Raw genomic sequence first — 26,539 nt, forward strand, 5'->3', positions numbered from 1 at the left:
AAATACCTCCAGGCTTATTTAGTTGATGAGACTTTGAATCTTTGCTTCTTAATACTTTTCTGTATTAATATGAATTTATTAATAGGTTATTTAAAGACAATATTTAGTTGCAGTGTTTCAGTAGAATGTTTACTATATAAAACAGAGTGTACAAGATACAAAGTAGGAAAAAACCAGAATTAGCAATCTTGGTAACAAACAGTAAGAAGGCACAGATAGAAAAAGGCTCAGAAATAGCAGTGACACTGATGAGAGTAGGACTTCTAGTAATTCAAATTCAGATTCAACCGTCAGTGCCTGACTTTCCATCAGTGTGTCAGTGAGAGACAAGTGAGTCTCAGCTGCCTTCAGCATTCCCCTGCATGGCACCACATCTCTGAGCAGCACCACCTAACACTTCTATTCAGAGAGGGCACTATCCTGGATGCCAATCAAAATACTCTACCTCACTCTCTTGCATTCAACACCCTTACTTGCTGGAGGCACAAAACCATGATTTAAATATCAGAGTCATAAGTCTTATTTCACAAAAGTTCACCTTTCTCTAACATTTTCTTAAGTGAGTGACATCTCATTTTTGTTGTTGTTAGGTAGGGGTAGGAGACTGGACAGAGTGGAGAAAGCTGTGTGGGATTAACATACCTGATGAGCTTTGTTTTAAAAACACACGTGGGCACTCACCAACACAATACCAGATTACCTGTGCTAATAGTGATTCCCTTCTGTGACTTAGGCTTTTGTTTAAGAGTGAAAGAAATTGCAATTTTTATTCTTTAGGAAACAAAGAAATTGAGGAGGGTAAGGAAGGGGGCACCAAAGGATGGAGGGAGAAGAGGAGATAATGGGTAGAGGGACAGATGGACAGGACACACACACTTCAGGGATTTCAGTGGAAGTGTTGCAATAGCCAAGGGGTCGTTCTTTATACCCACATCATAGGAGAATGAACATGTTTGTAGGATGAGGAGAAATAAAATAGGCTTATCTTGTAAAGGTTTGACAATGAAAGTTGGTTCAATAACACAATTTCAAGTCCTAGATAACACAAAGGCCTGATAACTGACAGAAATTATATTGGTGTGCAACATATTGAAAAAAGAGCAAGTGAAGCCAGTCACCATTGAAAGCATCACATGAGAATGTAAGATCACTGTCAGCTGAGGCTTCCAGGCCCACCTCCCACAGCCAACACAGTGCTCAGCCTTGTCCTGAAATGCAGATAAAGTATCTGGTGGCTCTCAGATAAGACTCCTGGTCCCCCACCCTGCTGGCTGCATAATCTTTAGTCTGCCAGAGTTTGACCTGCTCAGAGCTTCTCACTAGTCTTCTAATAATTAACGCCATGCCAGAGATAGACTTGTCAGGAACGATGCCTTGCCTGGAAAACTAAACAGTAAGCTATAATCTTTCCTCTTTTATTCCCTTTCCCTCTTGTCTATTGCCTCAGTCCTTGCAAGCCCTCCCTCCCATCCTCCCCAGCTCTAAATTCTCTTCAAGGTAGGCCCTCTTCAGAGTTATACTAATGTGTGTGCAGCTGGGCTGTGATTTCCACCAGACTCATTTGATTAATTCTGCAAGAAGCCATTAAATTAATGCTAATTAATGATTCATTCTACAACAAGTAGCTCCATCATAAGGACTCTTGTAGTAATGAATTTAAATGATATTTTATGTTGAGAGAGCCTTTATAGAAAGTGACTGCAGAGAGATCCACCTACAAAGGACATTTAGAGGCCAAATTGTGAGAGCTGCCATGTAGTGAGCATTCACTGTGTATAAAGCTCTACGCTCAGTCCTTGTTTATACACACACATACAACATTTTATCTTCCTAATACTCTACTTTTATCCTCATTTTACAGATGATTAAACTAGGATTAAGTGATAAGTCAAGTTCACACAGCTGGTAAGGTGCATAACTCAACCAGTCAGGTGCCAGAGTATTGCTTTCAACCTTGAGGCAGACCACTGGTAACCCATATCTAATGATTTTGTGCAAAGCAGAAATCTCTTCCTCAAGACACATTACTAATATCTCCATAAAATGTATTCAAATGGACAATGACCACAGTGTGAATGCTGCCTCCTAGAGCTGTACAGTAGTCCAAACATGTACAGTGACATGGGCAACCCTCCTTGTAGGCTGTATCCTGACCATACCTGCCCCAGGAAGAAAGATACCATAGGCTAGCATCAGTCAGTGAGGAAGTTGAGCAGACCAGCACTTTGGAGGGTTTCTATTTCACACACAGACTGGAAGCAGCACTGATCTGGAAGGGGGAAACACTGACAATGATGTGTCTAAGCCAAAGGATATCACTATGAACACCAAGGCCTTCCTCCATTAAGACCTGAGACCCTGGGATGGCCAATATCTGTGTGGGCTTCCAAAGAGAGGAGGAAACATCCATATATGTAGGGAGACTCATATGACTTCCCCAGACTGGATATGAGTAGTACCTCCTTGGGTCTTCCTTTGCAACTAAAGCTGTCTTGGCTTCCCCTTCATCACATGCTGAAGATCAGAGTGGCAGGAATAATATTTTGGGAGAAACATTTATTATAGACTATAATTTTCTTTTTCTGACATTTTTGCATAAGCAAGAATATCAACTATTGAGTTTGACAGTGGCTGAATGTAAGGCAGTCAACTTGATAACAAGATAACAAGTTCTGTTATTTTAAACCCAAGTGCTTTAGAGTTTAATTCTAGATTTAGGTATCCTTGGGCTTTTCCCCAGGAAACATAGTAATTAATAAGGTGACTGGAAGAAACAGGAAACAGCATATGAGTGCCAGAAAAGCCTTTTACACAAATGAGGTATGCCACTGTACATGTGAAGAAACAGCCTGTTTAGTGGAAGATGGAGGAACCACAATTCAATCTATCAGAATCTGATGGTATATTCGTTTGATTTTCACACCTCACCAGTTATAGATGTGGCATCTGATTCTCATGAATACCATGTTGAAACTGAGGTGTTCTTCACATTTCAATTGCTGCAGCAGTAATGTTTATTTCACATTTGGGTGTGGCCTGTGGGCACCCTTCTGGTCCCTTTCCGGTTAACTATGTACGTGTTAAAGAGAGCGGCTTCCTACTAAATGGATCATGTTTTGGGGAGTCCTAGAAAAACCACAGCAGGCCTGCCTGCTGTAGGATAGATAGACTTTCTGGGCATGAGTATTTTCAGGTAGAAGCAAGCAGACAAGTTTTGGTGTTACTCATTAACATGCTTCTCATAACAATTGCTGGCATTTATTTCAAATTATAGCATGCTACTGAAATTAATTTATAATTCCATAATTACAACCTTAATTCTGAGTCCATTATCTTTTAATGGTAAATAAAATTAATTTCATGGTTGCTTTGATTCTTCCAACATAAGCCAGAGAAGCACTGTCTATATTTTTTTCATGTCCTCATGTTATTTGAGGATTATTCAGGGGGATGTCTCACTTCTCTGGAGAGTTTCCAGCAAATTACAAGTACTTTTCTCTGTTTCTTTATGAATGCTATGGGAGTGGAGTATAACAGAAACTTCTGAAAATGAACTTTAATAAAAGAGGCATTTACCTTTCAGTAGAAGGCAGGGAGAGGAAAAGGAGAGAAGACAAGAAACAAGAAATGCAGTCTGATTTATCTGGTGCTTGAAAGAGAATTACATTTTCTGTGACCTTTTTTTCTCTAAGTACAGAATCAACCTTATTCCCTAGAGTTTCAATTGAAAACAAACCTGGCCTTTGAGGTTGTTAAGTCACCCTTATTTAAATTACCAGATAGCTATAAATCTATTTATGTAAAGGTACATTGGCAGGATGGATATTTGGAAATATTAATGGATGTTCCCGCTCCCTTCTCTATTTAGCCGAAGCACTTACTGTCCCAGGGAGGATTAGGGTTGTTATGGTTGAAATGCAAAGAAAAAGAAATAGTTATGCCTGGCTTTTGAATCTCAAGGAAACTGTGAAAGTTCACAAAGATACAATTTTCTCAAGAGAAAAGTCCTTTTATTGGGGTGGACTTGTAGCACAATGATTTAAGCCATTGCTTGAGATACCTGCTCCCATATTCAACTGCTAGTTCCAGTCCCAGCACCTCTCAGCCTCTGATCCAGCTCCCTGCTAATGAACACCCTGGGAGACAACAGATAATAGCTCAAGAGTTGGGCCCCTGCTACTCATGTAGGAAACATGGTTGGAGTTCTGGTCTGTCTCTGGCTGTTGTGGAAATCTGGGGAATGAACAAGCAGATGGAAGATCTTTCTCTCTCTCTGCTTTCAAATAAAATTACATTAAATAAATATTTAATTTATTTATTCATGAAAGAGTTACAGAGAGAGTGGGAGAGATGGAGAGAGATCTTCTACTGCAGGTTCATTAGCTAGATGACCACAATGGCCAATGCTGGACGAGGCCAAAGCCTAGAGCCCAGAGTTTCATCTGGGTCTCTCACATGGATGGCAGGGGCCCAAATACTTAGGCCATCCTCCACTGCTTTTCCCAGGCTATTTTCAGGGAGCTGGATTGGAAGTGGAGCAGATGGGACTTGAACAAGTGCCCATATGAGATCCTGGTGTCACAGGGGCAGCTTAACCTGCTATGCCACAATGCCATTAGCCAAAGTTTTGTATCAAACCATTTGAGTATGAAGATGGAGCAAACAGTGAGTTTTCCAGCCCACTAGTCCTTTCTTCATGTTTCCCCTGACCAGTAAGGCTAGCCAGACAGGAAGATGGTGGAGGAGGTGGAGATTTAAGAGAAACAAAGAAGAAAACAAGAAGGAGTTTTTGTGTGAAACTGCAAGAATCATGGGGCATTCAAAACACAGATTTAGACCTTCCTTTCCAGGGCATAGCTCAAGAAATTGTAAACCTTTGCCCCAATATGGAGAAGCAGTGGCTGAATGAGAAGCTAACTTGGAAATCTAGTGTGAAACAGAGAAAACAGCCCATCAAGGCTAGACTCTGGCTGAAGGAGAAATGCAGCTCCTGGAGCTTCAGGGCTGGAGTGGAACATCTAGCAATAGGGCATGGCAACCTCAGATCATCCTAGAATACACTAGGACAGTAACAATATCCAGATATCTACATAACCTTTAGAGGAGAGGGGTGACAAAAAACATAAACTCATCTTAGCATTCACACAAAAGAACCCGAAAAAAAAAAAAAAAAACAAGAAATTAAGGAATATACCTTGAAGTGAATGGAGAAATATTTGAGTATCAGATCCAACATAGACTCTAAAGGTAAGTTACATTCAGTTCTAGAGAGAGAAACTAAGTTACATTTCTACCTGTGCTTTTTTTTTTTTTTTTGGTAGTTGTGTAATATCTGTGTGTGTGTGTGTGTATGTGTATACTAATATATAGGAACACTTACATGTAGACTTTATTACTTCTGTACATTATACATCTTAAACTTTATCCTGGCTAGAAATCATGAAATACAATCTAAAGAATGCTATAGCCAACAGCAACAATGTTTGGCAACCTAACATGACTCCCTTGTCCACTGAGTTAATTAGCACACACCAATTACTGAATTCCAACTGGAAGGCAAAAGTTTCCATAGCTGAGTTTGTCCTTGTGAAACATACCATTGGCAGTTCCTGTAGTTACATAAATTATTTCCAGACGATCTTTTCCATCCAAACAGAACATAGTCATTGATAGCCCCATTTAAATAGGTAAAAAAAAAGTTGGGCAGTTATGTACATTTAGGACAAAACATTCTTAAGTCATATTTTTGGCCTATTTGATTCAGTAATTTCTTTAGCTTGTTTTGGGCTCAGTGGATTGCAAAACTGACTCTAAAGCCATGTCTTCAGGAGGACTACTTCTCCAATGACCTGAAGCAATCCTGAATTTAATTTTATCGGGTCCATCTGGACACCTTTTAAAAGCTGATATCCCATCTATATATCTGTGTGTACAGGTGGAAAACAACAACCATGTTACCATGAAGATGGCACTCTTTCCCCTTCATACCTTCTAACTTCTTTACCTCATGATAATATAGGGCTGGATGTGTGTTTGTATACACATACACATGCACTGACTAGTTTTATATTCCTGTTCCCTCAGTCAGTGCCTACTATTTACAAAGCACTAGGCTGGTGCTGGGACATTAAAGGTGAATGAGATACAACCCCCAAGGCACTTACTATCTGATTACAAAAAAGAGAGACACTTAGAACCACACATGGTAAGTGCTATGAGAGTGCTATGAGAGGCTGGGTGAAGGTGATAGGAGAGAGAAAAACTTTACCCAGTCCGAGAGGAGATGGGTACAGGAAAGCTAAAAGGGAGAATGGCTGGGAGGAAGTGAGACTTTCACACCCTCTTGAAGATACAACAGAGTAAGGTAAGAAATTCACATAGCTTAAAATAGTTCTTGGCACAAAAAAAAAAAAGAGAGAGAGATAAAGAATTGGTAGGTTAAAAATGAATGAAAGTACTAGATTTAAAAAAATTATTTAAGGAATATAAACTTCATGCTTTCCATATATGTATAAATTTGGGAACATGGTGCTTTGTCTCACCCTACCTCCCTCCCTGTCCCATTCCCATTCTTTTTTTTTTTTTTTTTTTTAAGATTTAGTTATTTATTTGAAAGTCAGATTTATTCAGAGGGAGGGATGGGGGGGTGCGGAGAGAGGTCTTCTATGTGCTGGCCCACTCCCCAGTTGGCTACAATGGCCGGAGCTGCACCGATCCGGAACCAGGAGCCAGGAGCTTCTTCCAGGTCTCCCACACGGGTGCAGGGGTCCAAGGACTTGGGCAATCCTCCACTGCTTTCCCAGGCCTTAGCAGAGAGCTGGATCGGAAGTGGAGCAGCCAGGGCTCGAACTGGTGCCCATATGGGATACTGGCACTGCAGGCAGCAGCTCCACCCACTATGCTACAGTGCCAATCCCTCTTATTTCTTTTTACAAAGATCTGTTTTCAGTTAATTTTATACTCATAAGATTAACCCTATATTAAGTAGAGAGTTCACCAAATAGTATGAAGAAAAAAGAAAAACAAAACAAAACCACTTTGTTCCTCAACAGAAAAGGGCAGTTCAAAATCATTGCATCACAAAGTGTCAGTTTCACTCCTATAGATAACTTATTATTCTGTTAGTTACCACAGATCAGAGAGAACATATGCTATTTCTCTTTTTGTGACTGAGTATTTCACAGAGTATAATGGTTTCCAGTTGTATCCATTTTGTTGCAAATGATAGGATTTCATTTTTTTAACTGCTGTGTAGTATTCCATTATGTATATATACACCATAATTTCTTTATCTAGTCTTTAGCTGATGGATATCTGGGTTGATTCCATATCTTAGCTATTATAAATTGAGCTGCAATGAACATGGGGTACAGGTAACTTTTTCATATGCTGATTTCATTTCCTTTAGGTAAATTCCCAGGACTGGGATGGCTGGGCCAAATGGTAGGTCTATATTCAGATTTCTGAGGTTTCTCCATGCTGTCTTCCACAGTGGCTGCACCAGTTTACATTCCCACCAATGGTGGATTAGGGTACCCTTTTCTCCACATCCTTGCCAGCATTTACTGTTTGTTGACTTCTGTATAAGGACCACTCTAATGGGGGTGAGGTGAAATCTCACTGTGGTTTTGATTGGCATTTCGCTGATGACTGGTGACACTGAGCATTTTGTCATGTGTATTAGTAATCTGAATTTCCTCTCTTGAAAAATGTCTGTTCTGGTCCTTTGCCTATTTCTTAACTGGATTGTTTTAAGTTTCTTGAGCTGTCTACAGATTCTGGAAATTAATCCTTTATCAGATGCATAATTTGCAAATATTTTCGCCCATTCTGTTGGTTGTCTCTTCACTTTGCTGAGAGTTTTTTTTTTTTTTCCAGAATCTTACCAATTTGCTATAATCTCATTTGTTAATTTTGGCTTTGATTGCCTGTTTTTCAGGAGTCTTTTCCAAGAAGTCTTTGCCTATGCCAATGTCTTGTAGGGTTTCCCCCAGTGTGCTCTGGTAATTTGATGACATGAGGTCGTAGATTTAGGTTTCTGACCCATTTTGAGTGGATTTTTGTATAAGGTGTAAGGTGGGAGTCTTGTTTCATACTTCTGCATGTGCAGATCCAGTTTTCCCAGCACCATTTGTTGAAGAGCATGTCTTTCCTCCAGGGATTGATTTTTGCCCCTTTATCAAAGATAACTTGATTGTAGATGCATGGATTGCTTTCTGGATTTTTCTGTCCTGTTCCATTGGTCTATACATCTGTTTTTGTACCAGTTCCAGGTTGTTTTCATTGTAACTGCCCTGTAGAATGTAATAGATCCAGTTATTATAATGCCCCCAGCTTTGTTTTTCTTGTTTAAGATTGCTTTAGTTATTCAGGATCTCTTGTGTTTCCATATAATTTTAGCATTTTTTCTAGATCTGAGAAGAATGTTGTTGATATTTTGATTGGTACCACACTGAATCTATAAATTCTTTCAGGTGTATGGACATTTAGATGATATTGATTTTTCCAATCCATGAACATGGAAGATTTTCTCACTGTCTTATGTCTTCTAGTGTTGCTCCCCCTCTTCGCGGAGGAACGACACTAGACCCTGCGCTGTTCTTTCGTCTGCTCGGCCCTTCCCGGGTTTGCTGCTGGTTCTTCCCGGGTTGGCTGCCATCCCTCCCACCTCCATGGAAGGGCGGCTCCCCCTGCCACTTTCCCCACTTCCGCGGGGGAGCGGCACACCGCCGGCTGGCTCTCTCGGGGGCTGCTTAGATGTTATCCAGATGTTCCCCTTAGATGTTCCTGGTGCATGTTGTCTCTCTCCTCCTTTATAGTCCTCTTCCACCAATCCCAACTCTGCTACCCACACGCCGAGTACACTGCTCTCCTCCAATCAGGAGCAGGATCAGCTCCTGCAGGTTATTGGTCGAACTGGAGGCAGCTGTGTAGAAGTTGTTTACTCCTCTCCCAGCGCCATATTGTGGGAGAGCAGATGCATAGAATAAGTCTTAATTCCAGTAACTTAGTCTAGTCCGAGTTGCTCTCCACATTCTAGTTCTTTCTTTAATGTCTTGTAATTTTTATCATAGAGATCTTTGATGTCCTTGGTTAAATTTATTTCAATGTATTTAAATTTTTTGGTAGCTATTGTGAATGGGATTGATCTTAGAAGTTCTTTCTCAGCTATTGTATTATCTTTGTATACAAAGGCTACTGATTTTTTTGTGCTGAGTTTATATCCTGCTATACTACCAAACTCCTTTATGGGTTCCAAAAGTCTCTCAGTGGAGTCTTTTGAATACCTTATATATAGAATCATGTCATCTGCAAATAGGCATAGTTTCATTTCCTCCCTCCCAATTTGTATCCTTTTGATTTCACTTTCTTGCCAAATGGTTCAGGCTAAAACTTCCAGGACTATATTAAATAGCAGTGGTACGTGTGGGCATCCTTATCTGGTTCTGGATCTTATTGGGAACGCCTCTAGTTTGTCCTCCATTCAATAAGATGTTGGCTGTGGGGTTGCCATAAATAGCCTTAATTGTGTTGAGGAATGTTGTTTCCATATCCAATTTACTTAGAGTTTTCATCATGAAGGGGTGTTGTATGGTGTTGTATTTTATCAAATGCTTTCTCTGCATCTATTGAGATAATCATATGGCTTTTGTTCTTCATTTTGTTAGATTTTCAGATGTTGAACCATCCCTGCATATCAGGGATAAATCTGACTTGGTCCAGGTAAGTGATCTTTCTGATGTGTAGTTAGATTTGATTGGCTAGTATTTTAGTGAGGATTTTTGCATCAGTGTTCATCATTGGTCCATAGTTCTCCTTTTATGGTTTAGAAATTAGGATAATACTGGCTGCATGGAAGGAGTTTGGGAGGATAACTTTCCTTTAAATTGCTTTGAATAGATTGAGAAGAATTAGAATTAGTTCTTTAAATATCTGGTAGAATTCAGCAGTGACGCTGTTGGGAAGATCTTTATTATTGATTCAGTCTCTGTTTTGATTATCAGTCTGCTTAGGTTTTCTGTCTTCATGGCCTAGTTTAGGTAGGTTGTGTGTGTCCAGGAATCTATCCATTTCTATCCATTTTGTTGTTTTTCTAGGTCTTTGAGATGCATTGAGAGTTCATTTATTTGGTGAATTTCCAGTTTCTCAATGTAGGCACCAAGCTATAAAATTCCCTCTTAACACTGGCTTTTGCTATGTCCCATAAGTTTTTTTTTTTTTTTTTGAAAGGCAGAGTGGACAGTGAGAGAGAGAGACCAAGAGAAAGGTCTTCCTTTGCCGTTGGTTCACCCTCCAATGGCCACCGTGGCTGGCATGCTGCAGCCGGCGCACCGCGCCGATCCAAAGGCAGGAGCCAGGTGCTTCTCCTGGTCTCCCATGGGGTGCAGGGCCCAAGCACTTGGGCCATCCTCCACTGCACTCCCGGGCCACAGCAGAGAGCTGGCCTGGAAGAGGGACAACCAGGACAGAATCTGGACCCCCGACCAGGACTAGAACCCGGTGTGCCAGCACCATGGGCAGAGGATTAGTTTATTGAGCCGTGGTGCCGGCCACCCATAAGTTTTGATATGTTGTTCTCTTCATTCTTTTCTAGAAATTTTATTTCTCTTTTGATTTCTTCTATAATCCACTGTTCATTTAGGAGCATGTTGTTCAGTCTTCATGTGTTTGCATATGTTCTAGATATTCTTGAGTTGTTGATTTCCAGCTGCATTCCATTGTGGTCTGAGAAGATGCATGGTATGATTTTGATTTTTTTGAATTTGCTGGGACTTGCTGTATGGTCTAGTATATGGTCTAGCCTCGAGAAAGTTCCATGCAGTGATAAGAAGAATGTATATTCTGTAACTGTGGGGTGAAAAGTTCTGTAGATGTCTGGTAAGTCCATTTGGTCTATAGTTTTAATTAGCTCTTTTGTTTCTTTTTGATTTTCTTTCTGGTTGATCTATTTTCTGATGAAAGTGGATGCTGAAGTCCTCTGTTACAATTATATTGGAGTCTGTGTCTCCCTTTACATCTGTTAACAATAATTTTAAATAGGTGCCCTGTAGTTGGGTGCATGTACATTTATTATAGTCACATCTTCCTGTTGAATTGATCCCTTAATCATTACATACTGCACTTCTCTGTCTCTTATCTGATATTAGAACAGCTACACCTGCCCTTTTTTGCTTTCCGTTAGCATGGAATATCTTTTTCCATCCTTTTACTTTCAGTCTATGTGTATCTTTGTCAGATCTGTTTCTTGTAAACAAAAAATAGATGGGTCTTATTTTTTAATCAATTTGGTCAGTTTGTATATTTTAACTGGAAAGTTGAGGCCACTTACATTCAAGGTGACTATTGATAAGTAAAGACTTGGTTCTGCCATTTTTCCATAAATATCCCTATAGTTTACTTTGGATTTCCTTTGTACTTGGAGATTTTCCACTTTCACTTTCTTTCATAATGATGAGCATGTGTCTGTGTGTAGCACCTCCTTAAGCATCTTTTGTAAGGCTGGACAAGTGGTGACAAATTCTTTCAATTTGTTTGTTATGGAAGGTCTTTATTTCACCTTCATTCATAAATGAGAGCTTTGCAGGGTACAATATTCTGGGTTGACAGTTGTTTTTCTCCTAAGACTTGGACTGTTTATGTGGCTTAGTGGAATGTCTGCACTTTCAGTGAATACCAAGAGTTGTGTGGTGGGTGTGGCCAGGAAGCTCTGTTCACTGCTCCGGTGTGGCATGAGTCTCCAGGGTAACACCCAAGTTGGGCATAGTAGCTGTCCTATGGTTAATGGGAAGGAGGGGGATGGTCACCTCTGTTGGTGTGATCACCCACTCACTTCTCCTCCAAGCAGTGTTAATCCACAGAGTGTTCAACACTCATCTGCACTGCCATATGAACCATACAAATGATCTGTGCAGTCTTCACTATGAACACTGTTCCCACTGCAGTGAGCTTCCCCACAATCAGGGAGCTCCAAGAGTGTGCAGCAGCACCCAGTGATTGCCCAGAAACCCAGCTACACTCTGCCTCCTCTTCCGCAGTCACAGTGTTTTCATATTCTCAGCACCTGGGGCTCCCACTGTCAAGGAGTGCAAGAGGGTCTACTCTGCTTTCTGCCTTGCTAGCCTTTCCTGTACACAAAGAAACTGAAAGGTTCCCAGAGCCTTTGCCCATGTATGTTCCACCTGGTGGACGGAGCCCAATCTTCCCAGCCAGACTCAAAATCTGTGGGGAATGTGAGTTTTTCCCTCTGGTAAAATCCCTGGATCATCTGCATCCACACTGCCCACCGGTTGTGGCCCCACTAGCTTCACAGTTGTGCTGGGCACATACAAGAGTCTCTGCAGGTAGCATTTCCCTTCCATCGAGATGGCTCCCCCTCCCTATCTGTTGCCGGGTGAGTGCAGATGTCAAGTGGAAATCGTCCCTGCCAGTTGCACTTGACCTGCCATGGTCAGCCCTGCTAGTTTTTGGGTGTGTGCACAGAGCTGGAGAAGCTGTTACCTCCATATGTCCAAAAATGGAGCCAGCCCTCCCACAGTTGGCCACAGGTTCTGTTGTGAGTTGGGGAGGGAAGACAGGAAGAAAGACACACACCACTTTGTGTTCCCCGCTCTGGGTGAGCAATCGCCCTGTTCCCCTCAGGATCCTGTGTTGGGCTCAAAAACTGTGTAGTCTACTAGGCTGTCCCCCGAGCTGTATGAACAGAGGCACAGGCCATGAAGTCTGACCTCACCTTGCTGGCCAGAGCAGGTGCATTTTCCAGATCCAAGCTATTAGGTTCTTTGTTGTGTCTGTGCTCATTATTGTATGTCTGCACCTTCCACAAAGGTCCAGGATGTTTCTACTGCTTTCCCAGGACCTCCCACTGCAGTTTCCCCTGTAGCTTTACCCTGAGAGTGAACTTTCTACACTTTGTCTCTACTGATTTCACCTAGCCTAGATCAGAGTCCCCTGTCCTTATTCTGCCATCTTGGAACTCCCAACTACAACTGAAAAGAGTAGATTTAAAGAATGTTTCCTTTATAACTCATTTACAAAACAAAGATGTTTATCCTCTTTGACCCCAGAATGCAAATTTTTATTTGTATTCTAAGGACATGATCAGTGAGGCTAACAAAACAGCAAAACAGTGAAAATAAGTACATACAGGATGATAAAAATGCATTATGAAAATGCAAATAATGAAGCACAATAAGGATGTGCAGAATACATTTTCATGGGAAAGTGCTTATGACATGTTAAGTGAAAAAGCAAAAACTATTATATAACATATAACAGTGCTTTATGTACATTAAATAAATGAAATTGGAATATTTTAGTTTTAAAGGATTATTTAAAAAAGATTAGAGGACAACAAAAACATTGGCAGTTCTAATTTTTAAAAAATTGTAAATATCTTTCTGAATTAAGAAAATGAGTATATTAGTGACCCATTTATGGACACTACTTCACTTTTGCAGAATTTAGTGAATTTTCTTTCCTGTTCCTTGGTGTTTAAGCATTAAACTGGGGGTCTCTGTACAGAAATGCAGTTCAGTAATGAAATATTGGCCATGCAAGTGAAATAATGATAAACCATACTGCCTCCCTGTTTTCCCTTTACTTTAGGGAAAGAAGGAACACTGTCAGGTAGCAGCAAGTGCCAGGACCCAGACTCTTCATGAGTGGGTTGAAAAAGCTCTGGGTTTGTCAGCACCCTGCTTCTGTGACACCATGATGCCACATGGTTAAACACTGCTATCTAGGAAAGAACAGGGATGGAGAAAAGGGGCAGCGGGAATAGGCTGTAAAAGAAATGCTGCACAGGAAGCCTTGATCAGGGAGTGCCAGCTTCCAAAGGCAGCAGGTGAGTGATGGCCTTACTCCTATGGGAGATGGTGAAGAAGTGTTGCTACAGGAGGGCAAACTCCCACACCAGGTATCATGTCACAACAGAAAATGATATTAACTAAACAGTACCGAGCCAGGAACTACACTTGTGGCACACAGATACCTGACCTCATTTAGTTATACAAAAATCCTGCAAGGTCCATCTGATTATTGTTTTATCCCCCTTCCCCATTTTACAGAGATGGAAAAATAAGTTCACCCACCAGCATCACATGGGTTCAGAATCCTGCTCATCTATTCAAAACCTAAGTCTGCCACCCTAACCTTATCAGGAATATGACAAAGAGGCATTCAGTTTGGGCAGCAAATAGATTTATTTAAAGGTTCCTTATAGTTTACATTTGTTTCCACTAAAAATAATACAAGACAATATCTTTCTGCTATAGGATGTAAATGCTGTATAAAATATTTGTGTTTTAATTCATGAACAAGGGGTAAGCAAGGATCAATTTGGAAACAGCACCGGACATACCCTCTCCAAGTCCCTGAGACTAAAGATTACAGAAAGGGTTGTTGGGGTATTTAGAGTGAAGTTCCTAGTATATCAGAGAGGGCTGAACAATCTTCAGAGTTTGCAAAAGTAATATCAAATACTTCTTCCCAGGACCTGGGTAACATTACTAATTCCCATTTATGAAATGAGGCATTAAGCTCAGGGACTAAGAAACCAATTCAAGATTGGTGGCTGGTTTGCAAGGGAGTAAGAACTTAAGCTTCATTTCAGCTGCTCAATCCCCGTACCTCCCTGGACCTGGAGTACATTCCAGGCTGCGAGCTTGAGTGTCTGCTGTATACAACTTTAAGGCTAATATTTTCCAAGTGTGAAAAGAGAGTAATATGGTCCCAAAGGCTTAAATGGACACTTAAGACACAAGCATGAACGTAACTGATACAGGGGCTGGCCAGTTAAGGATAAGGAGACTGCATAATTAAATAGGGAAGACTGTGCTTTAAGTAGGTCTAAATTCCCTCTTCACCCTAACTGCTTAATATGTGGACTGGAGGAGGCATCTCTGAACTGAGAAATAAAAGCACTTCAAGGGACACAACCTCCATTTATCTAAAGCCTCCTCCTGGGATCCTCTGGAAAGCTGAAAAATGAAGCTTGTCAAAGCCACACTCCCTTTTGGATCCACCCTAAGTTGAATGGCTTCTGAAGGCAGTTTTTCCCCCACACTTGCCACCAGTCTATTTTCCAAGCATAGGTAATGAAGCCAACCTCTGACTTGAATAAAAAAACATTAAGCATGATTCACGTAATTGGATTTTTTTTTAAAGGGCTCCACCAGGGAAAATGTGTCTCTCTACCTATTTTGCTTCTTGAAGTTCTTGAATAAGCAGAAAGTTGTCAGGGGCCTCCTTCATGTTGGGTTGGACCAGGATCACAGCCACAGGAAAAGTGCTTGGCGATAGGGCTCTGGGAAGGGAGGGTAGCCCAGGATGTGGTTTCCTGAGTTTTTCTGTCCTGCTGCTGCCCCTGAAGGAATTGAAAGCTCAGGGTGGCATTGTCCCTGACTTGCTGAGCTTATGAATGATGTTTATACAGCCTCTGAACTCATCTGCTAGCTGGTCTGTCGGTTAAATTTATTCATTCAGCTGGTATTAACAAGCTGTTTCTGCTATGTCAGGAATTCTGGTATGTTCTGGGGACTTAGAAACAAAAGATGTAGTCCCTAGGTGAATAACTCACAATTTAATCGGGAGCCAAAGGCATTGGAAGGACAGAATAGAAAAACAAGAATTGTTTTACAGTGGAAGCTGACAGAGGCAAGCACAGAGACCAGCCTGGAATGGCATGAGGAAAAGTTATTTGAGCTGAGTTTTAACTAGGGAAATAGGAAGTCAGCTCCTAAAGACTTGGGTTTGTATATGTTTGCATATGTTAATATATGAGGAGGGGTTGGTGGTGAGAGCTGAATTCATAAATGAATGAAAGGGATTTTTTCCCCCTTCTTCCATACATACTGACTTTCTGAAACAAATTTAAATGATTATGGCTAGCAGATCCAATTTACTACATGTCAAATCTCATTGTGAGAATTACCAACATTAAGAAATGTTGAGAGATAAAGTTTGGAATGTTCTGAGATTCAAGATTGGCTGAATGGTGAAAGGCCACACTGACCTCAGCCACAGAAAATACCAGAAAAAATAAAGGAAGGATTATGTTCCTGGGATACTGATTTGAGAAATTCAGTGGAGAATGGACAGACAGGCAAATACTGGTTGTGCACCCCAAGTGACTCCAGTATCTACATTGCCAGCACTTGGCTGGGAAGTACCATCTTCCCTGGGTAAGGTAAGAGGAGGTTGCCATGGTCTCTGCCACAGGTGGCTTTGACACAGAATTCCATTGTCCCACTGGCCTTGAGTCCAGCCTTTGGGGTGGGGCTAGGTGATTACTTTGCTCTATGTTGCTTCCCTTTCCTCCCCTCACCAAGCAACAGACTCAGTTTGCTGAGGTGGAGCTACAGTCAAGCCTGTCCTGACTCAGGAAACAGCAGGCAGTTTGACTGGAGAAGAGACAACTTGCCTGGCAGAGACTGGACCCCATATTCTCTGTGACTGTGGGAGTTCTGGGCATAGGCCATGGAGCTGAGAGGAATTCAGATTGTGTCTGGATACCTGTGCACCTACCTGGTTGGACTGTGCTTTGTGTGCTGGGGACAGATTTTGTGGTGGGCTCAGTGCTCTGTACAGTGTGCAAGCCTGGGAGGGTGGGGTGCATGGGCACCATGAGCTCCCTCTAAATTGTGGCACGGAGAAGGACTAGGACTGTGAACACACTATCAAACTGCAATATGTAGCCAGAGGTCACCACGCCCAATTTAGATGTCACTCTGGCATGTTGTCCCTCCTACATATGGTGGTCAAAGCTCCCTGGCCCCACTCAGTACACACCGTTGGAACTCCAGTGTAAGCCTCACTCAGGCACTCCAACAAACTCCTACCTCCCCTATCCCACCACCCCAGATGCATTTCTAAGACAAAGGCCTTCTAGCAAACTAACCATCCTCCAAAGGAAAACAGTAACAAATGATTCCTTCAGATGTGTAAAAATCAATGTAAAAACACAAGAAACATGAGCAAAGAAGGCAATATGACTCCCAAAAAGAACACAATAATACAGTGCCACCCTGAACTTATAATTCCTTCAGGGGCAGCAGCAGGACAGAAAAACTCAGGAAACCACATCCTGGGCTACCCTCCCTTCGAGAGCCCTATCGCCTTGTTGGACGGAACAAGGAGAGACTTATGAAATGCCTGATAAGGAATTCAAAAGAATGACCATAAGGTTACTGAAAAATAGAGAAACAGTTACATGAAATAAGGATTTCTGTACATGACATGAATGAGAAATTCTGCAAAGAAACTGAGAATATTAGAAAACCAAACAGAAATATGAGAAATGAAGTCTTCAGTATGTCAAATAAAAATTATGGCAAGCCTTAATAACAGACTTAGCAAGGCAGAAGAAATAATATCCAATCTAGAAGACAGGTCTCTTGAAATATCCCAGACAAAAAAAAAAAAAAAAAAAAAAAGACCAAAACCAGTATTAGGGACACAATTAAATAACCAAATACATAAGTCTTAGCAGTTCCTGAAGGTATGGAAAAGAAGAATGACTTAGAAAACTTATTCAGTGAAATAATAGTTGACAATTTCCCCAATCTGGAGAAAGATAGGGAGATCCAAATAGAGATGATCAGAAAAGATCCTCATGGCACATTGAAGACCGACTTTCAAAAGTAAAACAAAAAGATTATCCTAAAATTTGCAAGAGAGAAATGCCAGATCACCTTAAAAAATATCAGCAGAAAGCCTACAACAAATCAAAATTAGGGATACTGCAAAAGCAGTAGTAAGAAGAAAGTTTATAGCTAGCAGTGCCTACACAAAAACATTGGAAAGGTATCAAATAAATGACCCAACAATGCATCTCAAAGACCTATGAAAAAAAAAAAAAAGCCAAACCCAAAAGTAGGAGGAGGAAAGAAATAATAAAAATTAAAGAAATTAACAAGAAATTTAAAAAAACTATACAAATAGTGAAATGAAGAGCTGGTTTTTGGCAAAAATAAAGTAAATTGATAAACCACTGGCCTAACTTACCAAAAAAAAAAGGGGGGGGGGTGAGGAAGAAGACCCAAATTAATAAAATTAGAGATGAAAAAGATGTTAAAATTGCTATTTTCTAACATACAAAGAATAATTTGAAATTAATACTAACAGTTATATGCCAGTAAACTGGAAAATAGAAATGGATAGATTTCTGGACACAACTTACCAATATGGAGGCATGAGAACATAGAAAACTTGAAGAGACTAATTACCAAGACTGAGATAGAATCAGTTAAAAACTACCTCCCAACAAACAAAAGCTCAGGACCAGATGGCTTCACTTCTGAATTTTACCAACTTTTAGGAAGAATTAATTCCAATTCTTCTTAAACTATTCAAAACAACTGAAAGGAAGGGAATCCTCCCAAATTCATTGTATGAGGCCAGCATTACCTTAATTCCAAAAACCAGAGACAGATATAACAAAAGAACTTTAGAATAGCATCCCTGATGAACATAGATGCAAGAATCTTCAACAAAATACTAAATCAACCCAAAATCACATCAAAAAGATCACCAAATGGAATTTTTCCTTGGTATTCAGTGATGGTTTAACATTTGCAAATAAATAAATGTGATATATCACATTAACAAACTGAAGAACAAAAACCAAATGGTTATCTCAATAGATGCAGAGAAAGCATTTGATAAAATACAGCACTCTCATGATGAATACTCTAAGAAAACTGGGTCTAGAAAGAAGATTCCTCAACACAATCAAGGCAATGTATGACAAACCCATGGCCAGCATTTTATTAGGGAAATAAGATGGAGAATGGGGAAAAAGTTGGAAGCATTCCCATTAAGATCCATAATCAGAAAGGATGTCCATTTTCTTCATTGCTATTCAATATAGTTCTGGAAGTGTTAGCCAGAGCCATAAGGTGAGAAAAAGTAATCAAAGGGAGATGAATTGGAAAGGAGGAATCAAATTATCCCTGTTTGTAGATGACCTGATCCTACATGAAGGGGAACCGAAAGACTCCACTAAGACTGTTGGAACCAACAGTGCTCTCAGAAGTTGTAATATCAGTCCCATTCACAATAGCTACAAAGTTCTTAAATACCCTAAAATAAATTTGAGCAAGGATGTAAAATATCTCCAAAATGAAAATTTGAAAACACAGAAAAAGACACAAAATACGGAAAAAGTTTCCACATTCATAGATTAGAAGAATTAGCAAAATATCCATACTACCCAAAGCAATGTACAGATTAAATGCTGTCCCAATCAAAATGCCAAGGATATTCTCAGATCTAGAAAAAATGATCCTAATATTCATATGAAAATATAAAAGACCCCAAATAGCCAAAGCAATTTTAAATAAAAATAAATCAGGAGGTATCAGTACCAAATTTCAAGACATACTACAAGGCTGTTATAATAAAAACAGCCTGGCACTGGCAAAGAAATACACATGTATCCCAACAGGACACAACAGAAACCCCAGAAATTAATCCACTCATCTACAGTCAGCTAATTTTTGACAAACAAGCTAAAATCAATCAATCTTTTCAACAAATGGTGTTGGGAAAACTGAATTTCCACGTGGAAAAAATCTGAAATAAGACCTCTACATTTTATACTTTACACAAAAGTCAATTCATAGTGGATCAAAGATCTAAACCTAATACCTGGAAATATAAAATTACTATAGGAAAATGGGCAGAAACTTCTTGGATAAGATTCCAAAAGCAGAGACAATAAAATCAAAAATAAATGGGATTACATCAAGCTAAGAAGCTTTTCAGAGTGAAGGAAACAGATGACATAGAGCAACTGACAAAATGGGAGAAACTATTTGCAAACTATATGCATCTGATAAAGGATTAATATCCAGAATATGTAAGGAGCTCATGAAACTCAACAACAACAAAATAAATGATCTTGTTAAGAAATGGGCAAGGGATATGAACAGGCATTTTTTGAAGGGTGAAATACAAGTGCCCAACAGACAGATGAAAAATGCTCAGGATCACTAGCCATCAGAGAAATGCAAATAATAACCACACTGAGCAATCATCTTGTACCAGTTAGAATAGCTAGTCTCCAAACATCGAAAACAACGAATGCTAGAGAGGAGGTAGAGAAAAAGATACTCTAATTTACTGTTTTGGGGAATGTAAACTGGTACAGCCATTTTGGAAGACCGTATGGAGATTCCTCAGAAATCTGAAAATAGATCTACCATATGATCCATCTTTCCTATTCCTGTGAAAATATCCAAAGGAAATGAAAGCATATTAAAGAGTTACCTGCACTCCCATGTTTATATCAGTTAAATTCACAATAACTAAGATATGGAGTCAATGTGGATGTCCATCAACTGATGACTGGATAAAGAAAATGTGGTGCTTACACAATGGAACATTCCTTAGCCATAAAAAGAATGAAATCCTGACATTTGCAACAAAATGGATGCAACTGATGATCATTATGCTAAATGATATATGCAAAACCCAAAAAGAAAAATATCACATTTTCTCTTATTGTAGTTAATATATAGATAGATAAAGGATAGAAAATCTGTGGATATCAGATAATTTGGGTATACAGTTATAAATATTGCTTCACTGAATCATACCATGTAAATGACAATATGCTCTTTACTTCAGATGTTAAGAGGCAGAATAGCGAGGACTCAGGGTAACTAGTAATGCTTTTTTTTTTTTTTTTTTTTTTTTTTTTTTTTTTTTTTTTTGACAGGCAGAGTGGACAGTGAGAGAGAGAGACAGAGAGAAAGGTCTTCCTTTGCCGTTGGTTCACCCTCCAATGGCCGGCGCACCGCGCTGATCCGATGGCAGGAGCCAGGAGCCAGGTGCTTTTCCTGGTCTCCCATGGGGTGCAGGGCCCAAGCACCTGGGCCATCCTCCACTGCACTCCCTGGCCACAGCAGAGGGCTGGCCTGGAAGAGGGGCAACCGGGACAGAATCCGGCGCCCCGACCGGGACTAGAACCCGGTGTGCCGGCGCCGCTAGGCGGAGGATTAGCCTGTTGAGCCGCGGCGCCGGCCTGCTTTGTTCTTAATTTGGGTGTTGGTTATAAATGTGATCAGATAACAAAACATATCTATGTGTTTACTGAAGTGCATTTCTTGATACAAATACTGTGTTTTAATAAAATGTTTTAAAAAAATATTGAGGCAAGCATTTGATCTAGAATTATGATGCCTCTTGGCAGGCTTGTATTCCTTATCAGAGTGCTTGGGTTTCAGTCTCTATTAATGAACACTCTGGGAGGCAGCAGGTGACTACCCAAGTAGTTGGGGCCCTGCCACCCATATTAGAGACCTGGTGGAGTTCCAGGCTACTGGCTTTGGCAAACATTTGGGAAGTGAACCAGTAGATAAGAGATCCCTTGTTTCTCTTTATGTCTCTCTTTCAAATTAAATAAAAACATACATTTTAAAAAGTTCTTGTCAAAGCTTTTAAACATTGCCAGTTTGTAAATATTAATAGAGAGCCATACAGCATTTAAGAAAATTGTGTTTAGAGAGAAAACATGAAAAAGTAAATTCCCAGTTTAAATAACTTAAAAATGTTCACAAATCATCCATATGGCATTTCCTTTTATTACTTAATTAATAGTGAAGGTTTTGACCATATGCTACAGTGCCCAATTACAGAACTGTTGAAAGTAAATTATCATACTTGATTTTTTCTTAGTCTATTTTCAGTTCACATGGAGAGTCAGCAAACATGTTGCTCTTACTTCCTTGCAAAGTTAACTAATGTGCAATGGAAAATTCCCTGCCATAAGGATCTTAAATTAAGAACATGTTATATCAGTCTCTTGATGTTATGGCTGAATGGCATCCAGCTGAAGAGTTTTTAAAAAGGTGAGGGAATGTCTTAAGAATTAAACCTCTAAGGCCATAATTTAGAAATAATCATCAAAGTATGTCTTGTGTTTAAAAAATTTTAACTAAAAAAGCCAGAGTGTCACTTCTTGAAAGAAATATCTTACCTTAAAGAAGAAAGAAAAGGGTTATCCAGACATAAAAGAGTCTATTTCACTAAATACCAATAATTGGACAGATAATATTTTTCCTACTATGATTATGAACCAGCAAATTTTTGTGGCCCAAGAGAGAAACACACAAATGTAATAACCCATCCAGGACTCAAAACCTGGTCAATTTATGTATAGCTTCCAAAGAGAGTGAATGTTGTCTTTCAGGACCACCTGTGGAAACCAAGTTTTGAAGGTCCAAAGGGCTTGCACAAATCTCATCTAGTATTTATTTAGAAGTTTATCTTTCCTCATGAGAGAGAGAGATCTGCCTCTGCTAGTTTACTCCCAAAATATTCACAAAAGCCAGGGATAGGCTAGGCCAAAGCTAGGAGCCAGGAGCTCCATCTGGGTCTGGGTCTCCCATGCAAGTAGCAGGGATCCAAGTACTTGAGGCATTATTTGTTACCTGGAGATGTACATTAGCAGGAAGCTGGATCAGAAGTGAAGGCAGGACTTAATCTCGGGCACTCCAACAGAGAATGCTGGTGGCCCAAATGGTAGCTCAACCCATTGTGCCACAATATCCTCCTAAGACTGTAGTATTTATATTGAATAAGTTTGTTTGATTTAGGCTCTGTTAGATCAGCAGATGGGAAGCAGTTTCATTCAATGCTTTCTACCTGAATTTGCCAAATGACAGTGTTTATTACTAAAATAAAGGAGGCAGCAGTTTCATAAAATTTTAAAAGAAGTGAACCCTGGAAGTTCCAGTACTAGAATAGTTTCAGAAGGAAAAGTATGTGCTTCCTCATTACTGTTTTCCTGTTGCTCTGCCTCCTACTTTCTAACTGGGCAGAGCACCAAGAACCTTGATCATTTCTCCATAAGGAAAATCTTCAGAGTGGTTTCATCCTTAATTGGTGAGAGGCAGAAGCATTGAAGAAAATGGAAGAGTTTTTGCATGATTTCCACAATAGTCACTGGAGAGGGGAGACTAGACTATATTATAGACCAAAACAATGTGTTGACAAAAAAGAATGAGAAAAAAGTCAGAACGTAGTCAGTTTTGTTTTAAAAGGAAAGGAAAACATTAAAAAACCTCTCTAGTACACCAGCTGTTCTGTGGATCCTATGACCAGCCCTATGCCATATGAAGCAATGTGACGTAATCTTGTTGAAGAAATGTACATGTTAGATTCAGTCATTATAATTGCAGCTTAAATTATCTCACATAGTTCATGAGAGCCAAGAATCCTTAGCAGTTTAGTTTCAGTGCTTGTGCCTTGAGGGTCTCTCAGGAGGTTGGAGTAAACCTGTCAGTCACCTCACAGCTTAAATAGTGAAGGGTGTTCTTCCAAGCTCATTCACATGGCTTTTGAAGGGCATCAGTTCCTTACCCTATGGGTTTTTCCAGTGACTGCTCCAGTGTCCTCATCACTTAGCAAGTGAGTTTCCCCAGAGATAAAGATAGCAGGATATCTTTATACCTGACCCTGACCTTAACCCTGACCCTAAGACAGAAGTCACAATCTTTTCATAACCTAATATCAAAAGTACCATCCCATTATGCCTACCATATCATTCACTTACAAGGGAATTGCTAAGTCTAGTCCATGCTTAAGGGGAATGGAATTAAGGGCCACCTCTTGAGAAGAATAATATATCAGAGTTTGTGGACATTGCTTGAAAACCATGCTCATGGTTATCATAGCATCTGACAAAAAGAAGGGCTAGCAAAGCACAATTCAGAATATTAAAGATTTTTTAAAAATATTTTTACTTCCGACCTCTTAGGATTAAAAATGAGGTGCTTCCTAAATAACTAATTTTCATTTAGTAATAAGTTTCTTAGAATTATATGGAAATCTCATATTTTTGGCAGGAAAAAGAGACTTGTATCTTTTTAACCTTCACAGCAATCCCTTAAAATCACAGATCTCTGCTATGGATACATCCTTGAATTTGAAATGTTAAATACAGGTTGAATGCCTTGACTCATATCACAGGTTGATAAAACTAGCAAGGAGACTTCGGTTGATAGCAGAAGAGCCGACAGCAACATTAAAAAGGGAGAGGATATCTCAGATAGGCATGACAGTTCATATACAGTTTAAAAATAACTCCTCCACAACTCTGCAATATCTTGAATGGCACGTAACCTGGCTTAAGAGTGAAACTCTACCAGTATAAATATAAAATTTAACATTTACTGAAAGGTAATAATAAATAATAGCTCACATTTCTGTTTTTTTTTTTTAATATTTTATTTGTTTATTTGACAGGTAGAGTTACAGACAGTGAGAGAGAGAGAGAGACAGAGAGAAATGTCTTCCTTTTCTGTTGGTTCACTTCCCAAATGGCTGCCACGGCCGGAACTATGCCGATCCGAAGCCAGGAGCCAGGTGCCTCCTCCTGGTCTCCCATGTGGGTGCAGGCGCCCAAGCACCTGGGCCATCCTCCACTGCCTTCCCAGGCCACAGCAGAGAGCTGGATTGGAAGAGGAGCAGCCGGGACTAGAACCCAGCGTCCATATGGGATGCTGGCGCTGCAGGCAGAGGATTAACCAAGTGAGCCATGGAGCCAGCCCCGCTAACATTTGTTGAGCACCTACACTGTAGCAAGCATCAGTCTAAGTGCTTTACACATAAGCATTCACATACTCCTCACACTAATTCTATTACTAAAAGTCTCATTCTCCCCATCTTATACTTGGAGGAACTAAAGGACAAACAGCATAAGTAATTTGCCCATGGTCAAAGGTGGAATATGAACCCAGTCACTCTGGCTCCAAGGCATATGCTATTAACTTTTATACAGCACAATCCTCTGTACCTCCCCTGGATCTTTTAGTTTTGGTTTCCCCCTATATTACAATTCATATACACTTAGAATAATTATTTCTGCAGTGTTGAACTACATGTATATGTCTAATCAATAGGCAGTTCATAAGATGACAGTCATGGAAGATCTGCTCTTCCCCTGTACCAACTGCCTCCAAAACTGCCTCCAAAGTCATAGTTTAGGATAGAAAAGGTCACAGTGGATTCTGATCTCTTCTGTCTTAGAAAATCTGAATTATAGCTTCATTTGGACTTGCTGGTATCCTATTACCTTTTTTATGTCTGTAGTTTCTGGTAATGAAAATAAAAGAGAACATTACATACACAGCTCATTAAGTGGAGATGACAACAAATGTTGAAATCAGCTGGCTGAACTGACCATGAACCTTCTTGAGTATGCTTGGCCATGAACTGAAAAGCGCTACAAGAAGAAATAACCTGTTCAAACCTCAAGTATGTCCTGAAGATAGAAAAAAATCATCTGTGAGGAATGTCCAGGACCTGGGAAAATGGAAACAACCTGTAAAGTCACTTGAACTCTGGTATTGCAGCAAGAACTATAATTTACAATCATATATGACTTGATTTTACTGAGTTGGAAAATAAACCAATATTTTTGACATGGGGTAAGTTTTAGCTTTGTACTAAAGGGTTCCTAAAACTTTGTGAAAAAATAGAATTAGAAAATACTGTGGATTTTCCATGAACTTTTTGAAGTCCCCTCATATTTCCTTTCCTATTCATGCTATTTTAATCTTGCATCTACTTTTTATTCCTTCTTTCAGCAAGTACTTCTACATCAACAATAAAGAGAAGTTGTAAGGTTAGCTGAATGCCCTCAGACAAGTGATCTAGCCTCTACTGGCTTCAGCAACAGGTATCAAAGCACATGCTCGCTGCCCAATGACAGTTTGTTCCTACGCTTTTCTTTCCAGGTTCCTGGACTCTACAAGGCCACTGTAACCTCTACTGCCAGCTGTACCTGTGGTATCTTCTTGAACTTTCTGCCTTAATTGCATCTGACTTCTTGCCTTATCAAACAGGCAGAGGACATCTGATTATTCCAATCCTTGGTGCTTTTCAAAAACACAGTCTCCCGACCTCTGCTGGAAGGGAACTTGCTCATCATCTACAGCATTCGGAAGGTGATAAAGTGGATGGTGGTGAACCATTCTGGGTCCCCCTTTGGGAGAGAGGGAGGGTAGCAGTTTTTGGGATTAAGCCTAATTGTGTAAAATTTCTTTCTCCCTCCCTTCTCTTGCTTAAAAGTGTTCTCTGACATCCCCTCCCTGGTCTAAAGTCTGGTGGATTACACCAAAGGAATTTATCAGAGAAAGAACCTCTGGAAACCTTTTTCACTCAAGGGATGTTGTTACTATAAATTGTGTTGTGATTAGAATATACTAGGTACATTAGCGATCTTATTTCATCTCAACCTAGGATGTTAATGTATGGATCCTGTAAGTGGGGGAGGGCATGTGTAGATTTGAGAAAAACATATCTGGAAACAAAAATATTGGGAAACTGGGTTTTAGAAGTCTGACTATAATGGGCAGTCCTCTAATTGACAAAAATACCCAAATTTCCACTTGATAGTAGATGTGAATACAACAAAGGAGGAGGTTGCTGTTCTAGTCCCTTTGTGCTGATGTAACAAAGTACTTGAGACAAGGTAATTCATAAAGAATAGAAATACATTTCTCACAGTTCTAGAAAGTGTTTTCTTGTGACA

General features: G+C 40.0%; 1 protein-coding gene across 2 annotated transcripts in view; it reads right to left on the bottom strand.

Annotated features, from left to right (window-relative positions):
- Nucleotides 1-26,539, bottom strand: part of PPM1L (protein phosphatase, Mg2+/Mn2+ dependent 1L) — a 350,431-nt gene that overhangs the window by 16,402 nt on the left and 307,490 nt on the right. The window contains exon 3 of one of the 2 annotated variants that reach the window (XM_089332146.1): nucleotides 7,404-8,294. The exons of the other annotated variant lie outside the window; for it this stretch is intronic. Within the exon in view, the coding sequence (XP_089188272.1) occupies nucleotides 8,281-8,294 (14 nt within the window). The 3' untranslated portion in view covers nucleotides 7,404-8,280. Of the gene's footprint in view, nucleotides 1-7,403; nucleotides 8,295-26,539 lie in introns of those variants that run through there. 2 annotated transcript variants of the gene reach the window in all.

This window comes from Oryctolagus cuniculus, chromosome 4 (genome assembly GCF_051225735.1).
Source record: "Oryctolagus cuniculus isolate XC-2025 breed Fujian yellow rabbit chromosome 4, ASM5122573v1, whole genome shotgun sequence".
Classification (NCBI taxonomy): Eukaryota; Metazoa; Chordata; class Mammalia; order Lagomorpha; family Leporidae; genus Oryctolagus; species Oryctolagus cuniculus.